Raw genomic sequence first — 22,057 nt, forward strand, 5'->3', positions numbered from 1 at the left:
TTGTGGTTTCTGGCTTCTTCCATCATCTTTCCAGGAGGAAGCGGAGTCTGGAAGGCTGAGAAGCCTTCCCTCCCAGCTCTGGGCACGGGGGAATGACTTAGCAGGCTAGCAGAAGCTACTGGAACTGTTTGGATCATGTACTTAGCTCCCTTAGAACTCAGTTCCTCCAAGTCTCAAGCCTCTTGCTAAACTTGGCTGGATCCTGTGGGAACCCTGACCCCTCCAAGCCTCAGCACTCCAGACCAACTGACCTTCAAGTTCTGTTGGCTGACCTTGTTGTTCTCCTCCACCTGGCCCAAACCACTGCCAGTTCTTGCTGGAACAACTTTGAGAGCCTCCCACGTGGTCTTTCACCTTCTCTCACCTCTACTGCTTCCTCACTGCAGGAAGGCAGACCCTTCCAAAACGTAGTTCTGGTCATGGCGCTCCCCACCCCACCCCCGACTCCCATTATCCTGTGAGAAAAAGGATGAATCCTGGCCCCAGAGTGTAGGGCTGGACAAGCAGAACCCAGGCTGCGTTTCTGTCCTCACCTCTTCAGAGCAGCACCATGCTGATAGCCTGCTTGCTGCCCCCCATCTACCCGTCATCTCACTCCCAGCCACTCTCCTTGAGCCCTCTGCTCCGGAGACTCCTTCCTCTTCCTGGAACACCCAGATTGTCAGTCCAACGTCCCCCTGCCTTTGCACACGTGGCTCTCTCCACCTAGAACACCATCTGCCCCACCTCTCCCCACTGTGTCCCACCAACTCAGCTTCAAGAACCATTTCCTGATTCTGTCAGGAAATCGAGGTGAGGTGGCCCTGCCTTGCGATCCCAGAGCACTCTGCACTTCCTCATCAGGGTCATTGGCTGGCATGCCTATCACCCCACTAGTGTGCCAGTGACTCATTTTTCCACCTGTAGTAGTACCCCTTCTTCCACCTTTCCACTTGCCACCAAAGTGGTCTGAGATGTAAATATGACACATCACTCTGCTACTCAAACACCCTGATCTATCAAAAACCCACCCTACCTTCCAGGCCCAGCCCAAAGCCCCTTCTCCAAGATGCCTTCTCTCCAGCCATGGAGATCCCACACTTGATCAAAGTTGGCAAATTTTGACTTCACCTGGGTCATCGGGGCCAAGACAGCCCCCTACCACACTGTGTGCTCAGGGGCTGGTCTGGCACTTGGCCTTCCTTGATGTCCCATCGGCCCAGCAGCAGAGAAACGAGTGGAGTCTGTACTCAGACACCAGGGCCCAGTGTTCAGAGACACCACCACTACTTTGGCAAGGAAAGAGGGCACTGGAAGGCCACCTGAGCTGCGTTTCCTGACCTTGTCTTAGGGACGGCTGCAGCCGCAATTCCAAAAGAGAAGACACCGCAACAGTTAAGAGCAAAGGCAATGCTTTTTTTTTTTTTTTTTTTTGAACTTATTTAAAAAGGCCTTGGTGGCAGGAATATAGTGTAAAAATCATTGGAAAAACTAAAAGGCATCAATACATATCCGAATATACACTTTGTACATAAATTACATTTCCTTTAGTCTTTCTGAATGAGGTCCTGATTCAGCACTGAGGTCTAGTAATTCAGAGGTCCCGGCAGCTGCACGTTCAGGCCGGCATAGTCCACCATGTACATTGGCCATTGCTAGAGAGAGGGGGACAAAGGGTCCCAGTTAGGACTCCAGGTGACGTAGAAAGAACACCAGAACACTTAGCTCTCCTTTCTGAAGGGCTTCCTCAGATGCTATTTATTTTGAGGCTGCTCAAGGCCCAGAGAAGGGACATGACCTGCTCTATCTAGGTCATGCAATTCACCAGTAGCCATGGAGCTGGTTCTGGAGCCTTCTAACCTGTTCTCACCTGTGTCCACGGGCTAATCATGTGGACCAGACGTGAGGGCCAGAGGGAACTGGGGACTGGCTCAGACCAGGTGGCCACTCCCATAGATTCAGCCCCCTCCAGGCCTCATGCTCCAAAGAAGCTGTCATGTCTCTCTGGGAGGGGAGCCAGTAGCCCTCTGTGGGCATTCATTCGCCCAGGCAGGGAGAGAGGCAAAGCCTGAACTTTGGGGTTTTCCAGGAAGGAGTTAAAGGAAAACGTGGTGAAAGGATAAAGAAATCCTAAAATCTACAAGAAAAAAATTCTATAACTATGTGTGTTAACTACTTATTGTGGTGATCACTTTGCAATATATACAAATATTGAATCATATTGTACACCTGAAACTAATATAATGCTGTATGTCAACTATATCGCAAAAAAAAAAAATAATCTTTTCCAAATGTGTTCTAGTATTCTCCCCATTTGGATTCAGGATTTCAAAGCTAATATTTTGAAATCAGAAAGAACTCTCAAGTGTATGCCCTTAATGAGGTTTTCCTCTTGGGTGGGAGAGAGCCAAAACCAGCCACATTGCAGAACAGGCGGAGCTTTGCAGACGGGTTCTCCATCCACCACCGACTGTAGTGAGGCCAGAGTCCATCAGCCTGACTTTCGTTTTCCTCATCTACATACTGTGGGTAGCACCCACACATCCCAGGGCTGTGGTGAGGCTGGGGCGCGAGATGTGGGCACAGGGAGTAGCCTAGCATCTTACCGCCCTGGAAACCTGGGGCTCTGCTCGGGGTCCTGCTCTGACACTGCCCAGGGAGTGAGCAGGTCCCTTCCCTTTCTCAGCTGTGGCTTGCCCACCTGCCCAGTGAGGATGTGACTGTGTCCAGGCAACTGTGAGGCCCTGATGAGAGGGACGGATTACCTTGTGGGCAGAGCAGGCAGTGATGCCTGCAACCCCGGGCTGTGGGACCCACTCAGAGTCCAGTGCCTCCCCGCATCCCGAACCCACACCCCACAGTGGGCGGCCCTGCCCGAGTGCAGGGCGAAGGCCAGAAAGAAGAGTGGTCAGGTCCAGATCTGTGCAACTTTACCACGAGTGAGATCTGGTTGGTGGATGCCACGGACTCTGGGTTGGAGGATGAGGAAGAGGAAGACGAGGAGGAAGAGGAGACCGAGTTTCCTTCGGAGACACGCTTTCTCTTGCGTTTGGGGATGCTGTTGTCTTTGGCTGGTGGGAGAAAAGGTTGCTGACACTGGATGCCAAGACCATCGTGTCTCAGCCTTCCGGACACCCCTGGAGAAGACCTCTGCTTTCAGGCTTAAAGTCCCATTCCCAGCATTCAAGGCTCCCAATCCGCCAGCTGAGGCCCATCTCTCCAGCCTCCTTCCCTAACCAGGCCCCACAGCTCATTTGACCACCTCCTGTTTCTGCTTACCTGTCTGCCTTTGCTAACACGGTGTCTTCACCTACCAGAACTCCCAGAATCCCACAGTGAAGAGCACCACCTCTGGAGCCACAGAGATTTGGACCTTGGGGACAGTCACTTAATGTTTTTCACCCCCTTTCCTTTCCTTGCCAGTAAAACGCCAGTAAGATTCTGCAGGGTTGCTGGGAGGGTCCCTTGAGATACTGTGCCTGGCCTCCAGTAAATACTCAGAAACTGACAACTGGTATCGATGTTATTGCTACTGTGATTGCAGATGTGTGATGACCGTAACCTGAAAATGTTGTAACAGATGACAGTTCGTAGGTTCACTCAAGTAGACAAGGCAGTCCCAGAGTAAAAAAACTCTGGTTTAGAGACTGAAATCCTATGTTCATATTTCATTGCTGCCATGTCCTAGCTGTGTGACCCGGGGACACAGATAAAGCTCTCTGAGCCAAAATGGGAAAACAGGGTGATGTGAGACTCAGAGGAGACTGTGTGTGTGAAAGAGCCCAGCACCAAGTCCTGCACAGAGCAGGACCCCGCAGGTGTTTTGTTGCTGCTGATGTTGCTGCTAAATTAAATTCATGTGAATAGTTAAGACTTGTAAGTAAGATGTGCAACTGTGTGCTACATAGGCGAGGTTTGGGGCTTGACTGAGTGAACAGGTTACTGAACAGAAACCTACTAGAGTCCAGCAGAAGGGTCTCGACGACACAGCGTGAGGGCAGGCTGGCCCAGGGGCAATTGTTTGTCCAGTTGGGGAAGAAAAACCAGAACCTGGGGGTCTGTGATATGATATAAATAGAGACCCCAGGAAATAGAAGACTCTGGAAGCAGGAGGAGACCAGGCTGTAAGCCAAGGGGGAGGGAATTTTGTGGGAGGCGGGCAGGGGTTGCTGGAGGCTGGCTGGGCCCCTGGGCTGTGCCTGCATTTGCAGGGCATGTGTCTGCACCAGACCGTGGGCTCTTAGGGCCTTACAGTTTGCAGGTACCTACTAGGAGACCGTTTTCAGTTCCACATGAAAAAGAAGCCAGAGGAGCTGGCCCAGCACTGTGGCCCGCCTGGGTCACCTAAGACCTCAAAGACAGCCATGGTGGGGTGGATGTAAGTGACTGTGCCTACCCTCTGATAATTTGTCTCAAATGTTCCTTTTCTCTGAGGTTTCCTCAGGGGTTTCTGCGTCTCTGCCTTTGACCTGGGAGCAGCTCCCAAACCCAGTCACATTCCTACCCCGGCACCTGGTGCCCAGCCTGGCCCTTTCGATTGGCACATGATAGGAGGAGGTGGTCTCGGGTTGGGCTCTGCCACCCCAGGCAGTGGAGATTCAGGAGAACCCAGACCAATCTGGAGTTGGGACCTCAGGTTTCAGGCTGGGGTGGGGTGGCTTTGCTGAATCCCACTACTGTTCCCACTGGGCAGCCACTCTGGCGCCTGCAGTCCACAGTGGCCTGTGGTTCAGATGGAAGTCTGGACACAGAACTCCAAGTGGCTACTAACTCACTACATGGCCTTGGCAAGTCCTCCCCCTTCTCTGGGCCTTAGTTCCCCAGCTGTACAATGAGGGTGCACCTCCCAATCACCCAGAGGTACATCCTCCTGAGTCCTACTGCAAACCTTCTCAATCAGACAGTCTCCCAGGTTCTGCGAATTGAAAGGTTCTAAATGTCCAGGGGCTGGTACAGGCACGTGCCCTGCAAATGCAGGCAGAATTCAGGGGGTCTCAGGAAGCATATACCTGCCTACTTTCCCCTTGTCAGTCACATGTCACCGCTTCTCTCCTCAGGTGGCTTCCATGAGCCTGCCTGACCTCCCCTCCTCCCGGCTCTAGCCTGTCCCTCATCCTCTCCCTGGCTGATCTGATATGCTCAGCTGTGCTGTGGCAGGGCCCTGCCTCCAAAGGGGGCCCGCTGGCTCCCTGGGGCCTTCTGGGAATGCTGGCTCTGCAGATGGAAATCTTAGGTTATCTGGAGAGGTACTTGGTGGGAGGGATATGCTCTTCTCTAGGTGGCTGGCCCCCTGTTGCATGCCACCTTTTATATGTCCACAGATTGGTTCCTGAGAGGCAGAAGGGTAGCTTCTTCAGCCTGTGACTTACCTGGCACCTTGGCGTCATTGCAGATTTCTGCAAAAGGTCTGGAAAAGAAATGAGGTGGCAGTTAGAAAATGAGGATTTCTCTTTTGCTTCTCACCTGCTCCCTGAATATGGACACCTCTTGTGAGATGAGATGCCACTGCTGCTGCTGGACTATTAGCTGAGCAAGACCTGGATGAAACAGGTCAGCAAAGCCCCCTCCCCCAGAGCAGGCAGGCCAATGCCTGCCAGCCTGGTCCTATTAAGTGCTGCGCCAGGCAAATTGCCCCTTGGGGCCTGGTTCCCTCATCTACAAAGTGAGCATGTGGTCTGACCAAGGGATCAGAAATGAGTGCCTAGATTTACGTAAATGGATAGTCATCATGGCATATTTTTTTTTCCATTATTATTTTTAAAAAAAGATTTTATTTATTTATTCTTAGAGAGAGGGGATGGGAGGGAGAAAGAGAGGGAGAGAAACATTGATCGGTTGCCTCCTGCACGTGCCCCAATCGGGGACCAGGCCTACAACCCAGGCACGTTTCCTGACTGGGAATGGGACTGGCGACCTTTCTCTTTGCAGGTGACGCCCAAACAACTGAGCCATACCCGTCAGGGCAACAAATTTTTTCTTTTTTCTTTTATTGACTATTTTACTTACAGCATTCTTTATATGAACCAAAAAAAAAAAAAAAAAGATTAGATGCAACCCAATGCCAATTAGTAGAGACAACGTGGGGCATGTGCACAGTTATTAAAGGGAACTCTCAGGGGCACAAATAACGCTCAAGTGCAGTCAAAACAGCCAGACAGGGACATCAAGTTTTACTTAGTCTTCAGATAAATGCTGTATGACTTCAGTTTCATTTCCTCCCAAAGCATGTCTAAGAAGCATGAAAAGAAAAGTGGAAATGCGGGAGGAAAGCCCCGGGATGTCTGTGGCAGTGTTCTCGGGGAGGTCCGCCCGTGAGGGAGGCGGGTGTTTTCTCCGATGGCCAGCCTGTATTTTCCAGTCGTCACCTCAGGCGATGGAGGGAAGGGAAGTGAACCTCTCCTCTTCATTTGAGACCTTTCCGAATGATTTATTTATTTTGTACACATGCAAATATTATTTTAATTTAAAAACATCTAGTGCAAGATTGAAAAGAAAATATGCATAGGGAAAAAATATGGAAGAAACACACCACAATGTGAACTCTGAAAAGGAGAGTTACGGGTTACCTTCTGTTCTTCTACCTTTTTGGATTTCCCTAGTTTGTTTTTAAATCAGAAAATAATCCAAATAAACTATTTTTTTTAAGACTATAAGGCTATATGGTAAAATATGGACAAAAACAAAAATAAAATATGGACAGTTGTTATCTTTGGGTGATGGGAGTATTCAATGACTATTATTTTCTAAATACCGTTAAAATAGGTAAAAATGAGTCTGGCTGGTGTGGCTTGGTGGATTGAGCACTGGCCTGCGAACCAAAGGGTCGCCAGTTTGATTCCCCGTCAGGGCACATGCCTGGGTTGTGGGCCAGGTCCCCCGTGGGAGGTGTGTGAGAGGCAACCACGCATTGATGTTTCTCCTTCTCCCTCCATCCCCCTCTCTCTAAAAATAAATAGATTCTTTAAAAAAAAAAATAGGTATAAATGAATGAGTCAGAAAGTCAAATTTAATTAAACTTTTAAAAATAAACAAACATCCATGATTGTTGAGGATTGTGATCAGGACCCCTGGTGATACAGACTAAATGTCTGTGTCCCCTCCACCCCCTGCAATTCATATGTTGAAACCCAGTCTCCAATGTGACAGTATTAGGAGGCAGGGCCTTTGGGAGCTGATTAGGTCAGACGGGTGGAACTGTCACGAATGGGATTGATGCCTTATAAAGGAGACTCCACAGAGCTCCCTTGTCCCTTCTAACATGTGAAGACACAGGGAGAAGGTAGCCATCTATAAATCAGAAAGTGGGCCCTCACCAGACACCGAATCTGCCAGCACCTTCCCAGCCTCCAGAACTATGAGAAATAAATTTCTGTTACGCCACCTGGTTGATGGTATTCTGTTAGAGCAGCCTGGAGAGTGTGAGAAACCTCGGTCTGGAGCCAAGCTGACCCACTGTGACTTCTACTATCCCTTTCCTCCATCTGGCTATCAGTCTCCTCATCTTAAGATCAGAGTGTTAAGCTAGCCCATCTCCTGGATTCTGTGCAAGTGCATAATAGGTCTCTCAATCTCTCCCCCCCCTTCCCCCAACTCTTGGCCAGGCCTGCTTTGGGGATTCCCCTCCCGGATCCATGCAGCACCCTCTCCCATGGCTCTTGCCCACTCTTCCCACCCTGCCCCAGGTGCTGGGGGCACTCACTGCAGCTGATTGATGATGACCATTCGGACATGCTCCCGGGCCTTCAGGATCTTCTCCAGCCGGTGGATGTCGTACGTGTTGGGGTTCCGGAAAGGGATGTCATCAGGCAGGCCTGTGACCTCGACGGCATCTGGGCTGTCCCGGATCAGTTTGTAAGGGACCAGCACTGGCCGGTTCAGGCCCAGGGCCTCACCTAGAGGGCACAAGAGGTCAGGGTAAGGAGAAGATGTCCCCTGTTGAAGGCCAAGCCTTCCCGGACAGGGCTGGAACCTGGTAGAGCCAAGCAGAGCAGCCATCTCATCCCAGAGAGTTTAAAAATCAACAAACACACACCATTTTTTTTTTTTTTTTTTTTAATCCTCACCCAAGGACACATTCATGGATCCTAGAGAGAGTGGAAGGGATGGAGAGAGAGAGAGAGGGAGAAACATTGATGCAAGAGAGAAACACTGATTTGGCCGTCTCCGGCATGCGCCCTGACAGGGAATCGAACCAGTCATCCCCCAGTCGATGGGATGCTGCTGCAATCAATGGAGCCACACCGGCCAGGGCCTCCACACACACCATTTTAAAAATCCAATGAGCAAAACTAAAAATCTAATACCCAATGTTGAGAATGAAACAGTTACTGTCACTTGTGCCTGGTGCAATGACTGGCTAAATGTGCAGATTGAGAACTGAAATGAGGATTTGATATCTGCTTAAAATGCATTACTTTTATGTTAGAAAAAATTAAGTACTTAAGTATTATGGATGAAATGATATGATGTCTTGGATTTATTTTAAAGTACTAAAAATATTTAAGTGAGTATGTGGAAGTCGATGAAATTAGATTGGCATAATGTTGGCAATCACAGAAGCTGGGTTTGGGCTACTGGGTGGGGCATATGTCATTCTTTCTGCTTTTGTGTTACGTGTGAAAACTGGTCCCAAAATAAAAAGTGAAAAAGACAACAGCACAAACTACCAGCAGAGGCTTCCCATTTACACTCAGAGTGAAACCCTAACTCCTGTCAGGCCTGCGCACCTCTCTGCCTCACCAGGAACCTCCCCGGCCTGCTTGCTCATGCTCCTGGCCCTCTGGCCTTCTCGCTGGTCCCCAGTCACAGAGCCACTCCCTCTGCCTGGCAAGCTTTCCCTCAAGTGTCTGTCCCCTCCTGATAGTAAAGTCTCAGCTAAAATGACCCCTCTTCAAGGTGCTTTCCTGTTCACCCACCCAGAGAGGCCTTGGGCCTCCACCTCCTACCCCTCCCCCGCATTCCTGGTCACACTATGGGTTTTCTTCTTATCCTTTCTCGCTCTTTGAAATTCTTCTTTGTAAACTATTCATTGTTATGTCTCCTCTGCTACAATGCACAACGAGGACAATACTAAATTCATCACAAATACAATGTAATGAATGTAGAGTACTTGGCAGAGCCTGGCACGCGATAGTCTAGAAAGTGCTGCATCAGTTGTAACTGTACTCCTCACTGCCTCACCCTGGGCTCTGCCCTGGATGCCTTTGGCACAGGGCCTGGCATCTCCGGGCTCTCATCTGTTCCATGTCCATTTTCCTCTGCAGACTGAGCCCCTGACGGCTGGAGCAGACTCCTTCCTCTGGAGTCCTCAGGGCTAAGTGCTGGTTGGGCAGACGGGCATGAGCATAAGTAAGTACTTGGCCATGGGCCACGACCTCTGCAACAGCGCGCGGCCCCGGAGGAGCAGAAATGCTGACTGCTGTCGCTGCCCTGCGCACTGCAGACTGGGCTGCTTTCCCCCTTCTCTGACAGGGGATGGAGGGTCAGCTCCTATCAGTCAAGGACAAAGGACTACGTCCTCAGGGAGCTGGCGGACGGCTAGGGGCAACAGAGGCCAGGCGGGATGCCGAGGGACGAGGGGCCACCCAGGAAGACTGGCCCCACAGACCCTGCCCCAGGGGCCCTGCCCAGGGAACTGACCGTATTTCTCATTGAAGAGCTCCTTCACCTGCTCCCGAAGGATCACCTTCTCCCCGAGTCTGTTGGCATCATCTTCATCTACAAGAGGAAGGCAAGAGGATGTGAGGGTTGGCATGGGCTCAGCCACTGGACCTGTTTCTTCTCCTGTGACCCTCACCTGCTGAAGCAGGGTCTCCTGGCCCCGCCCCCACAGCCTGCTTCTGCCCCCATCCATCTATCCCACATTTTCTGAACAGCTGCCCTAACACAGGCCCCACGTCAGGCACACAGCACCCTGAGAAGTGGGAGGCGGGGCCCCACCACCGAGGAACTCACAGCCTAGAGGGGTGGCACACAGTCACAGCACCCACCGAGAAGAGACACTTACAAGGAGATACGGGGCATGACTTGTGATGCTCAGCCCCACCTGCGCAAGTCTGGAGAAGTCCATGGAGAGTGACACGGTTAAGCGGTGCCTCTCTCTCTCAGACGGCTAGTAAAGGGTTTGATGGATGGAGTGGGGTTGGGAAAAGACACCCAGGCAGAAGGTCTGGCCCACGCATGGTACAGAAAGGTAAACGATCACAGTGTACTGGATGTGCTCGAAGCACAGGGGGGTGCTAGGGGAAGTGGCGGTGATGCCGAGGGTACCAGTGTGACTGAGCTGGGCTAACAGGCACCCACCCTGGCTGCCTCACAGACCAAGAGCCTCAGGCCTGTGGCAGGGAGACGGAGCACTCTGGGCACCGGGGCTGTTCACTCTCCCTGCGCAGCGCTGCTTTTCCTGGGCCCTGCTGCTTGGACCCTGCGCTCCCCTCACCCCCTCCTTGGCCTAGAGGAGCAGCTGAGGTCAGGAGAGCCCCCGAGACTGGGCCTGGGCTGGGCTGGGCTGGGGAATGTGGAGTGTAGGAGCGGCCAGGGGAGTGGATGGCATGAAGAGGGCTGCAGACCGACAGAGCAGTCTGCTGGCTTGTGGCCTGGGTTGGGGAGGGAGCTGGAGTTCCAGGAAGGGCACTTTGCACCACCACACAGTAACCACACTGGCTGGGCCTCTGGGGTGGGGGTGGGCGGGGTGGAGCTGGACTCAGGCAGGGAGCCAGGGCCTGGGAGATAAGGCGCAGAACAGACAGGATAGGTCTGCAGAGAAAAACAACTCCTGATGTAATCTGGAAAATCGCACAGGAATCGCTTCCATTTGGAAGGCCACCTTGGGAATTGCATCTCCCCGGCAGCCGCGCTCTCTCAGCATCTGCTGCCCTGCCTGCACGTCACACACCCCCAGTCTGGGGGCGCCCTGGGAGCAGAGAGCTTCAGTACTGCCTGCGCCCCCTGCTCCTTCACCCGTGGCCCCTTGTCTGGGCCTGTTCATAGCCACACTCCTGACTGGAATCTGCATCTGCTGTATCTTGGAATTCCTGCCTGTCTCCTTTCAGCTGTCTGGGTGCCCGAGACACCACAAACACCAGGCCTCCCAGTTAATATCCTCCTCCTGTGTCCCCATCTTGGGGAATGATGGCTCTATGCAGCTGCACCAAGACCCCAAACTCTGCACCCCCAGAAACATCCCTCTCACAGGCCCCAATGTGGCCCTTCCCGACGGTCTCCGGGACCCTAGACATGGCAAGAATTGACCTGATCCTTCTCCAGGTCCTCGGAAAGAGGCTGTGATAGAGTCCTGGGCCCAAGGACCACCTGGAGCCTTCAGGGAGGTGGCAGAACTTTCCACCCATCCCCTTGCCAGCAGGGAGTCCTTGGTGGCCAGGATTCTGCACAGGCACCATAGCACTGCACAGGACAGGGAAAGAGGGTCCTGGGTCACACCAATGTGGCCAGACGCGCGGCTGGCGGCGTTCCCACTCTCAGGGCCGCTCCTCACCATAGTCGAGGACCCATAGGCTCAGAGAGGTTAAGGAACTTGCTCAAGCTCGCACAGTTGCTAAATGCCAGGAATACTCTGTCTGTCTGACCATGAAGCTCTGCTCTTGCACTCCCCCACAAACCCTGGGCTTCCTAAAGTCTCTGCCACCCAATCTATAAAAGGAAAAGTTAATCTTTTCTTTTATTTCTTGCTTTATCAGCTCATAGTTTCAAGTGTGTCTCCTCTTGAGCCCAGGACAGGGCCGGACTTACAGGCAGTTCTCAACAAAACCCGCTGGACTGAAAGGAAGTGGAGAGCACTCAACGAGGAGTCCAGCAAACCAGGGCTGCCGTGGTCAGCCAGGGCGGTCTCTGTGGAGTCTGAGAAAGCCCGCCTCCTGCATCCGCCCTGCCTTCCCCTCGAGGCTCCTGCTGCCGTGGGGGTGGAGAGAGACTAAGACCAGGCAGCCTCCTCATCTTGGGAGAGGCGATGCCAGGCCCCGAAAGGGCACAGAACTTGGCAGTCAGAAACCTGTGGGTCATGTGACATCACTCCTCAGCATTTCTGCTCACTGCTCCTTTGTCCCCTGAACAAATATTTCATGAGCACGGTCCCACTTGGACGTGCTGCTGGACACTTAGCAGAGTACAGAAAACAGCCCCAGTCTGAGGCAGGAAACAGTGAGGAATGCTCGGTGAGCTCCCAGGTTTGAACACTGTCAGTGCAGTGCCCGTGGGGGCCTGTGGGGGACCCAACCAAGCTGGGGACCACAGAGGTTTCCCAGAGACGGTGACAGCCACACAGCCCCATCGGAACAATGGGGCTCCAGACATCCTGTGGGCACTCAACACATACTAGAAAACGTGAAAACTTGCCCCTCTCTTTCCAAGTCCTGCCTGGTCTGAGGGAGAAAGCTCCCCCGAACGAGGCAGTAGCTGACAGGGAGGAGTGACACCATGGGACAGCCGACAGAGGGCGAACTAGAGTCCTAGGCAGCAAAACAGCAACAGCGGGAGCAGTTAAACATCAGTAGAGTGGGACCTGGACTGCCTCAGGGATGGCGGTGACACTGGGAGGCGCCCTGAACACCCCTGGAGAGTGGTCACCGCTGCTGCTGTGTGCCAAGCACACGCTGTGCAAGGACTGTGCCAGGCCCACAGCACGTGCCATCACTGGGCTCTCCATCTCAGCCTTGGAAAGGATGCCTCTCAGCTTCTCCCCGCCTCTTTGTTTTTACTTAATTTGGAGGAAGCTCCATTTTTCTTTTCTTTCTTTTTTTAAAGATTTTGTTTATTTTTAGAGAAAGGCAAGGAGAAGGAGAGACACATCAATATGTGGTTATCTCTCGTGTACCCCGCACCAGGGACCCGGCCTGTGACCCAGGCATGTGCCCTGACTGGAAATCGAACTGGCGACCCTTTGGTTCACAGGCTGGCACTTAATCCACTGAGCCACACTAGCCAGGGCCCATTTTTCATAAATGAATTGGGCCAAGTAGATTCTGGAGTGGGGAGGGAGGAGGGCTGGAGGGGAGAGTGCCCCTGGCCCTCTGGGTACTCAGGGGAAACAGGAGGCAGCTCCTCGGGCTGTGTGGGCAAAGGAGTGACCCACTCTCTGGGAGGGAACTTGAACCAGAGGTGAAGAGGCCCCTCCATGTTCCTGCTCCAGCCCCAACACATCCAGTCCGTGTAGGGAGAGGAGAATGTGCCACGCAGAACGGCTGGTCTCCTCTGATGTGAATTGCGGTCAAAGCCCACGGCCGATGCAGCTTGCCCTGGCCTGCTGGTCACCCCTGGGGTGGAGAATGGGGGCCTGGGCAGTGGGCAATTACACTCCATGGTCTACAGGCTAGTTACTACTGTTCTGAACTCTGAACAAACCTGTTCTGGGGGTTTAGAATAAACCTTGCTTCCTGAGCTCCTCTGAACCTAGGCTGGCTGTATGAGACACCAATAGTTGCAACATTTCAGAATGATCTCCATTTCGAAACATCATCATTAGGGCTCAGTGAAGAATGTTATGTGTGTGTCCCCAATGTACCTGCTTGAATGCCTGTATACAGTGGGGAGAAAGGGGGTTCCTGGGGATGGTGACAGGGAAGGTCTGTGGCCCAGTAGATTATATGGCAATTGCGATTATAAGCCTAGTGCTGTGTGATATTGGGAAAATCACCAACCTCTCTGGGCCTTAGTTTCCACATCTTTCAAATAGGAATCTTAGCCTATTGGGATCCAATTATATCACATAAAGAAGTTTAAGCTCTCTCAGGCCATCAAAGTCAAATTGTTGTTTGATGGTGTTACAAGACCAATGCCCCAATTATCTTGTGGTCTCAGGAAATTAAATTTTACATGAGACTCTTCCAGATAATGGATATTTATTCTCTTAATTCCCTGGGTTGGTTTTACTAATTTTAGGTAGAACATTTTCTAAAATATATCAAGTACCCCTGTTCTTGTCAAGCACATAGTAGGGAGCGTGGGGGAGGTACCCTCATGATCTGTCCCACCTAGGGCCATCTAGACAGTGCCACTGGTCCTGCCCCAGATGCAGTGACCTGTACCCCAAGGCCCCTGCCCCACCCTGCAGGCATTTCTCCAGCCTCTTTCTGCTCATTCCAGTTTCCTGGTCTCCTCTTTTTCATGTCTGTCTGTTTCAGAAGCTCTCATCTTGTTCTTTCTAATCTGCTGTCTGTTAGCCTGAGGATTAACTGAATTTTGCCTGGGGAAAGAAAGCAACCAAGCTTATTAAGTCACAGCCCTGCTATGTTCACAATTTTAGACCAATCAGCTTGCGGTGATGCTTGGAGTGGCCCCACAGCCTTCTCCTGGGGCAGAGCGCAGAGCCCTGAACAGCCAGCCTGGTCTTTCTCAGGAAATTAAAGCCTAGTTTGAGGCCTGCAGCTCAGAATGCTGACTGTATGCTGATAGTCACGATTGTAACCAGAGACACAGTGGCAGCAGCGAAGGGAAGGGCTGCTTCAAGGGGAGAGCTCTCTCCAGAAGAGAAGAATAAGTATTCCTCCTCTTCTGTCTCTCTGCTAGACCTGGGCAATCCAGGCATCGGGCAGACCGGGGCGGGTCTGGAGAACAGAGGATGTATGACGAGGGTGTTGTGCTTTGGTGGAACAGTTGACTGCCACTCAGGTGGGAGAGGAGCCACATCCCTCCCTCAGGCCTGGCACTAGATCTTCACCAGGATAAGAAGGTGCACTTGGGTTCACCTTTTAACCCCTTCTCCGGCCTGCACGTAGGTGCAGCAGGAATTCTGTCATCTCTGTTTTACAGATGGAGAAACTGAGCTCAGAGAAGGGATGGCTATACTACAGTGAGGTCGAGGCCCTTGCCCAGGCCCGTGACCTCTTGTATGAAAACTTTTGTACGTGTGCAAAAGGAAACACGTTTAAGGCCATGAAAACAACCCGAACAACCTACGACGGGAAGACAGCTGAATTCAGGTGGTCTAAGAGCTCGATGGAGTATTATGGAGCAGTGAAAACAAAGGCGCAACGGCTACACGTTTCCACATTAGGTTACATAAAGTTAAGTGACAAAAGCATGTCCCAAATTTGATACAGTAGGGTACCTTGGTTATAAAAACAAAAAGAATAAAAAAAAGCAAATGAAGCAATTTTGGTTTAGGCAAATGTTACATGCCATAGAACACACAACAATGTAAAATGTCAACCAGTGAACAACGGTTATATCACGGGGGCAAACAGACATAAAAGACATTCTGGGGAATTTGAATATAGACTGTTTATTAGACAAAAGGGAGTTACTAAGTTTTATATGTGTTATAATAGAATTGTGGCTATGTAAAAGAACAGCATTGTTCTGAGGAGACGTGGGAGATGTATGTTGAAATATTTAGGCGTGAAGAGTCAAGATGTCTGCAACTTCAAATGGAAGAAAGATGAAGAGACAGAAATAAATGGGGTGGGGTCCATGTGTGTGGGAGAGAGACAAAGGCAGGAGGAAGGGAAACATGGCAAAAATTTAAGAATTAATGACCCAGAGGAAGGATTTACAGGTAGTCATTACATTATTCTTTCATTTATTTTCCTGCAGTTTTGAAATTTTGGAGGCAGAAACCAAGAGAATGGTACATATAAAATTCAGGATATTTGTTCTGGGGAAAGAAAGGGACAGGACAAGACACATTATTGGTACTGTTCTAATTCTTAGATGGGTGCTGGGTTCATGGGTGCTCAGTGTAGTATATATCAACCAGTTAGCAGACAACTATCGGAACATATCGATGAAAGAATAAAAATAAATGAATACCAAGTGCAGTGTGGTATCGGGGACTGGATTCTGACACATAAAAAGGACATTAGTGGGAAGACTGATGAAATTTAATGTCAGTAGTTTAGTTAATCGCATTGTATCAATCCACACCAACCTCTTAGCTGTGACAAATATACCGTGGTTATGTAAGATGTGACGTTCTACACAGGTCAAACAGTATTTGGGAACTCTGAATCTTTGCAATTCTTTGTAAATTAAAAAAAGTCATTTGAAAATAAAAAGTTATTGCAATCAATTGACTGTTACGTGCAAGATCAATGGCAGAGTGACTGATGCGATGGGTGCATGAGGTCCCCTGGGGCGGAGAGGAGGGGAGGAAGCAAGCCTTCTCCCTGACAGTTCCCCCAGGCTGGGCTCTGCGCCCCCATCAATCCATCTCCCTTCCCTGGGGTGGATGGTGGGTGCTGGGTGGGCCGCAACCTGCCGAGCAGGTGCTCTGAGCTCCTCCCTGACCAGCTGTCTGACCAGCTGTGCACAAGGGGGCTCTCTGGCTGGAGCCTGCCCTGTTGGGGCCACCAGGCTCTTCCACTGCCCCCTCAGCTGCCTGTATCAGGATGCAAATCCCTTATTTGCTGATTACACACCCACAGGAGACTGCCTGGAAATTTATGCACTGAGGCCCTTTACTCTTCAGGACAAGCCTGAGCTCTAGGTGTCAATATCCCCATTCTATAGATAAGTAAACTGAAGCTCAGAGCAGTCAAGACACCTGCCCAAAGCCACCACGGACCACAGTCTGCAATCAGTGGTGCTGGGTCTCAAAGCCAGGTCTCTCTCACCCCTAGGTGCTACTTTCCTGACTCAGAACAGCCCCGGGCCTTTTGGGAGGGCTGTCTTACAAACTTTCCTGTAGTCCTGGAGGCTATGAGCCAGCTTGGGCAGACAGAGCAGGAGCCACGTTTTGTCGTGGGGGTCTGTCCCAGACAGATATTACTGGGGCCAGCCAAACGCATGGCCCTTCCCAAAGGAACATGCTTCCTTTCCTCTCTTCTCCCTCCCTCCCAGGTCCCAGGTACACAGGGACAGTTACGGTACTGACCCCAGGCTGGCGAAGGCCTACAGGGAACAGTGGCCACACTGGCCAGGCACAGGATGACATGCACTCAGCGTGATGAGCAGGGCATTAGCACCTCTCTCTTGGGAAAGGTGGACAGAACGGGGCAGCTGACCACACAGGCTGGGGCAGAAAGGATGCGCACTCTCCTGCATCACTTGGCTAATTCTGAGGACTGGTCCTCATGCTGCGCAGCAGCAGCAGCAGCCAGCGCTACAGCCAATTGCTCAAGAACGGACACTCCTTGCGGGTTGAGGTGGTTGTCTGTTTTCAGCTGTTGGTTCATGCTTCTAACCCCAGCCCCTATAATAATGCCTGACACACTATTATCATAGCTGCTCAATAAATAGAAAGATCAAGCTTTCATGTGCCTGGTACTATCCTAAGATCTTTGCATCTTAGGATTCATTCACCTAATTCTTCCAACAACCCTATGAGGTTGGCCCTATGAGTATCTTCATTTTTCAGATGGGAAAACTGAGACACAGAGAAAAAGCAACCTGTCCCAGGTTACACAGTGAGTGAGTGCAGGAGCCAGGATTTACCCCAGACTCCTAACCACCTTGTAGTACAGCCTCTCTGCCCTGGCTGCATGGATGGCGGAGGAGGGTCCAAAACCCAGGCTTATTATGATATCATGCTGACTGCTTATTAGGACCTTGTTTCCACACGTGGGGCAGGGAAGAGTAGACTTTCCTTCTACCCTGCCCATGCTGCCCCCTCTCACTCTTTCTGCACTTGCAACCCCTAAACCCTCATTTCCAACTGCCTCCTTGAGAAACTTGGATTCTGCACTTCCCCAAATGGCCTCTCCACGCACCGCAGGCTCCACTATCCCACACAGCTGCTCAAGGGATCCCTTGGCAGGCTGAGCAGGGCACTCAAAGCTGTGCCTGTCCCGATCCCTGGGGCCTGTGACTGTGTTTCATTATATAACAGAAGGGACTTTGCTGCTGTGATTAAATTGAGGATCTTGGGATCTTGGGATGGGGAGATTATCCTGGATGATTTCAGGCCCTAAATACAGGGTGTGGCAAAGTAGGTTTATAGTTGTTCGTATGGAAAATAATACAATAGTAAGTAACAATGGAAGAACAAACTTTTCCTCACGAAGGAAGCAAGAAGGTCAAGAGCAGGAGATGGGACAACAGAAGCAGAGGATGGAGTGAGGAGCTTTGAGGATGGAGGAGTTCAAGGGGCTGCCAGAAGCTGGAAAAGACAAGAGAATGAATCCCCCTTAGAGGCTCCAGGAGGAACGTGCCCTGCTGACGCCTGACTTTATCCCTGTGAGACTAACTTCAGACTTTGGGTAATTCGTTACAGCAGCCACAGGGAACTAATACAAACTCCCTGTGTCCCCTTGTCTCCATCCACAAATCCAGGCGGTCACCACAAGCCCCTTTCCCAGAGAAACTTCCCACAGGTGCAGCTCATGGATCAGTTGGCTCTCACCTCACTGTGGCAAGGACTCCTCACCTGGCCTCCCCAAACCATTCTCTGCTCTGCAAGCCACGCTGATCTTTCTGAACAGTCTATCAGACCTCGCCGTTCCCTTGCTTAAAACCCGCTGAGGGCTCTCTGTTGTCCCCAGGGCAAATTGTCCTCCTCAACCCCCCGCCCCCCGGCAAACAAGACCCTCTGCTGGTACCACTCTCCCTGCTTTTCGCCCAGGTAATGTGTTCTGCCTGCCACTCGCCAGGTCCCCACCTGAGGGGTCATGGGAAACCTGTGCAGTTTCATGAAGCAGATAATGGACTCATTCTATCCTGCTTCATGGGCTGTGAAGGGGGGAAGTTCTTTTCCTGCCCTGCCCTGTGTGGCATCTATAATCCTGCATGGCGGTGCTGTACCTATGAAGGGCTATTTTTCCTTTTTTTTCCCCCCTGGAGTATCAAGTTTATTAAAAAATTTGGAAAAACCAAGTAGTATAAGAACCACCCCCACAAACATGGGAGCAAAGGAGAGCAGGGGAGGGGAGAAGGGTCCCAGGAAAAACAGTCCAGTCTCTGAAGTTTCATTTGGTGGGGGCTAAGGGGTGACCCACAGCGAGGGCGGCCTCTCTTCCTGACCCCCAGAGGGTTCGAGGCCGTCCTCTCAGATCGCAAGATATTTTGGATAAGATGCTCCTGCAGGCCTTGGAGATGCTGGATACTCTGCTGATGTGAATCCCGTGTGGGAACATTGCGGCGCTTTGCACACCTCCGTCGTCTGCTGGACAGGGCGAGGCACCACTCGTAGCCGCAGCTGTTTGTGTCCAGCCTCTGGCTCATCTCCCGCACCAGTGGCTGGCCTTGCTGGAGTGTGGCCCTGGCTGGTGTGGCTCAGTGGGTTGTCATCCCGCAAGCCACAGGGTCCCTGGTTCGATTCCTGGTTCGAGCACATGCCTGACCAGGCAGGCCCCTGCTTCAGCCCCAGGGTCCTCGGGTTTTTCTTGCAATGCCTATGCTTTAGGCCATCCACAATTTTAAATTACATTGGCCGGACTGTTGTTCTTTTGTGATGGCGCCTGTGAGTGGACGGGCTAAAACATAGGCATTTTAAGAAAAATCCAAGGGCCCTCCTAGCCGCCCTCCCCCGGCCTTGGCTGGGGCCAGACTGGGAGGCTTGTAGGCAGAACCTGCTGTTGCGGTTGCTGCGGGTGGCGGCAGAGCCCCTGGGGCCACACTGGAGCGCTAGGAGGTGCGTGGTGCTCCTGGGCTGTGCAGACTGGCTGGGGGGATGACCGTCCTTGACAGCAGGCAGAGGTGGCTCAGGGGAACGGTCAAGGTCGTGCTTCTGTCCAGGCTAGGGGGAAGAGAGCTGGTCCTCCCTGCCATGCGGGGCCGGAGGCTGGGCACCCTTGCTTTCTTGGAAGGTGGGAACCTGGCGGACTTTATCAATTTCTTCCCGAAGGCCTGAACCCCCTGGCTTGTGGCAGGACTGCTGCTGGAGTCAGGGGAGGCGAAGGGCCTTACCTTGACGGTGCAGCCCTTCATTTTATTTTTGCTGTTGTACAGGAGGATCTTGTATGTGCCCATGATGCTACCATATTTTCTTTGAGATACTGAGTCCTCTACGTCTTCCTTCTGAAATCCCAGGTTTTCCATGGTGTCTATCACTTCAGGGTCGATGCCATCCTGGGAAGGCTTGTTATATGGCATTGCTGTCTCCTCCGGCCCAGGATTTATCCACTGATGTTTCATGATACTGTCTAAAGTTGTTCTTTGTCTAGGGTGAGCAGTTAGTAATTTTTTTAACAGCTCTTGACATGCTATAGATAAAGTCCAACATCTGGAAATGACCACTCAGTATCTTGTGTTTGTGTTCCACATAGCTCACCTTCTTAAATGGCTGTCCGTGCGTCACCATACAGTATAGGATGACCCCCAGGCTCCAGGTGTCAGCCGTTGGGCCGTGATAGGGCTGGTGGTGCAAAATTTCTAGGGCTGTATAAGACATGGTGCCACAGAAGGTACGTAGTTTTTGGTCTGAAAATTGTGTTCTAAAACCAAAATTCACCAGTTTTATGTTTTTCTCACCATCTAGGAGGATGTTCTCTGGCTTGAGAGCTTGATGGGTGATTCCTTTAAGGTGGCAATATGTACCGCTGTTGTTATTTGTCGAAACATCCTTCTGGCTTCCTCCTCTGGCATGGTACCATATTCGCACAGATATTCAAGTAAACACCCTCCGCTAACATACTCCATTATAAGAAAAGTTTGGTCTTAGGTGTTAATCACCTCAAACAACCGGGTGATATGGGAATGATTTAAGCTCTTGAGACTTTTCAGTTTCTTGAAAATCTGCACAGGAGACCTGCCTATTGATGATTTTCACAGCCACCTTGGTGTCTGTGACAAGGTGATGGGCCAAATCACCTGGGAATAGGACCCCTTGATGAGAGGGCTCCGCAGGACATACCCACCGATGTGGCGCTCTCCGGCGTCAGAGGAGGCTGCAGAGTCACCAGACATGGTGACTTTAAAATACAAGCAAAAAAATGAATACAGAAAATAAAAAAATAAAATAACTGAGAAAAACAAAATAAAAAGAAACTGAAACAAAAAAAACCTGAGAAATTAAAAAAAGCAAAATAAAAATAACAAAGTAAAACAAAAAATGTGAAAAATAAAAAACTGAAAAAAAAAAACCCCCTGAAATAAAAAACAAATTTCCTTAAATTTAAGGAAAAAGAAAAAGAAAAAAGCAAGAATACGAGTGAACTTATCCCACTCCAACAGGTCACCATCACTAGCTCCCTGGGCTGTCACGGACAAAGACCTCCGCCCAGCCAGGGCCTTATTATATAGGAGCGGTTGGTGACCCATCACAATGGCGCCTTATGAGGTCAGAGCGCGAAGTGGGCCAATCCTGGCTGGGGATAAACTACAGTGGTTTTCGCACTGTTTGGTCTCATGATAGTTTTACTCTGGAAAAAAAGACCATAAGGATCCCCAAATACCTTTTCTTTATGTGAGATATTAAAGATTGGTATATTTACTTTATAAGAAACGAAAATCTGTAAGATGCAAAAGAAAGGAAGGAAGGAAGAAAAAAAGAAAGAAAGAAGGAAAAGAAAGAAAGAAGGAAAAGATAGATCTGACTTGTTCTCATGCACCAGGCCTCAGTTCAAATACCACCTGCTGGGAGAGGACGTCCCTGACCCCCCTCATTCCTACCTGCCTCGCCCAGCCCATCATGTTTGTCATCTTCACATCACTGACCACAGGGCACCTGATTCTTGGGCACTGTCTGTCCTTCCTGCGAAGGGAGGGGCATGACTGCAGTGGCTGCTGTGTCCCGCACAGTGAGAGGCTACCAAGTAAATGTTCAATAAATATTTGTTCACTGGATTGATAATAGAAGAGTTTGGGAGAACAAAAAACTATGTCCAACTATTTAATCAAGGTGATTCATAAAGTATCCTAAAAATTCATGTTCTGTCCTCACTCACTGTTGGGACAGATAAAATAGGAAAGAGGGAGGCTGAAGTCTGGGTTCCCAGGTACGCGGGCACTTGGTGAGTCTGGGGAAAAGGCCTACTGGAAGGAGCCTTGCTGTGAAGATTAAAGATGATTCGTCCCTCCCTCCAGAGGCACTTGCTAAGGAGGCGATGAGTTTGGATCTCCAGTGAGGCTGCAAGGTGCTTTTATTCTCTGAATATCCATTTGCAGTTTCCACAGGGTCCTTGAGTAGCTCTTTAGGTAAATGTCTGTGCTACTGAAATGAATCCTCTATCTGTGAAATTCAGTTCCTGAG

General features: G+C 50.8%; 1 protein-coding gene across 2 annotated transcripts in view; it reads right to left on the reverse strand.

Annotated features, from left to right (window-relative positions):
- Positions 1-1,445: 1,445 nt before the first annotated feature.
- GTF2IRD1 (GTF2I repeat domain containing 1) overlaps positions 1,446-22,057 on the reverse strand; it is a 106,804-nt gene continuing 86,192 nt past the window's right edge. For both annotated transcript variants that reach the window (XM_054589712.1, XM_054589711.1), the window contains 5 exons: positions 9,619-9,696; positions 7,679-7,871; positions 5,349-5,386; positions 2,914-3,050; positions 1,446-1,634 (listed from right to left, as the gene is read on the reverse strand). In XM_054589712.1, the coding sequence (XP_054445687.1) occupies positions 1,566-1,634; positions 2,914-3,050; positions 5,349-5,386; positions 7,679-7,871; positions 9,619-9,696 (515 nt within the window). In that variant the 3' untranslated portion in view covers positions 1,446-1,565. The remainder of the gene's footprint in view (positions 1,635-2,913; positions 3,051-5,348; positions 5,387-7,678; positions 7,872-9,618; positions 9,697-22,057) is intronic.

This window comes from Pteronotus mesoamericanus, unplaced genomic scaffold (genome assembly GCF_021234165.1).
Source record: "Pteronotus mesoamericanus isolate MK-2021 breed Mesoamerican mustached bat unplaced genomic scaffold, CSHL_Meso_final scaffold_167, whole genome shotgun sequence".
Lineage (NCBI taxonomy): Eukaryota > Metazoa > Chordata > Mammalia > Chiroptera > Mormoopidae > Pteronotus > Pteronotus mesoamericanus.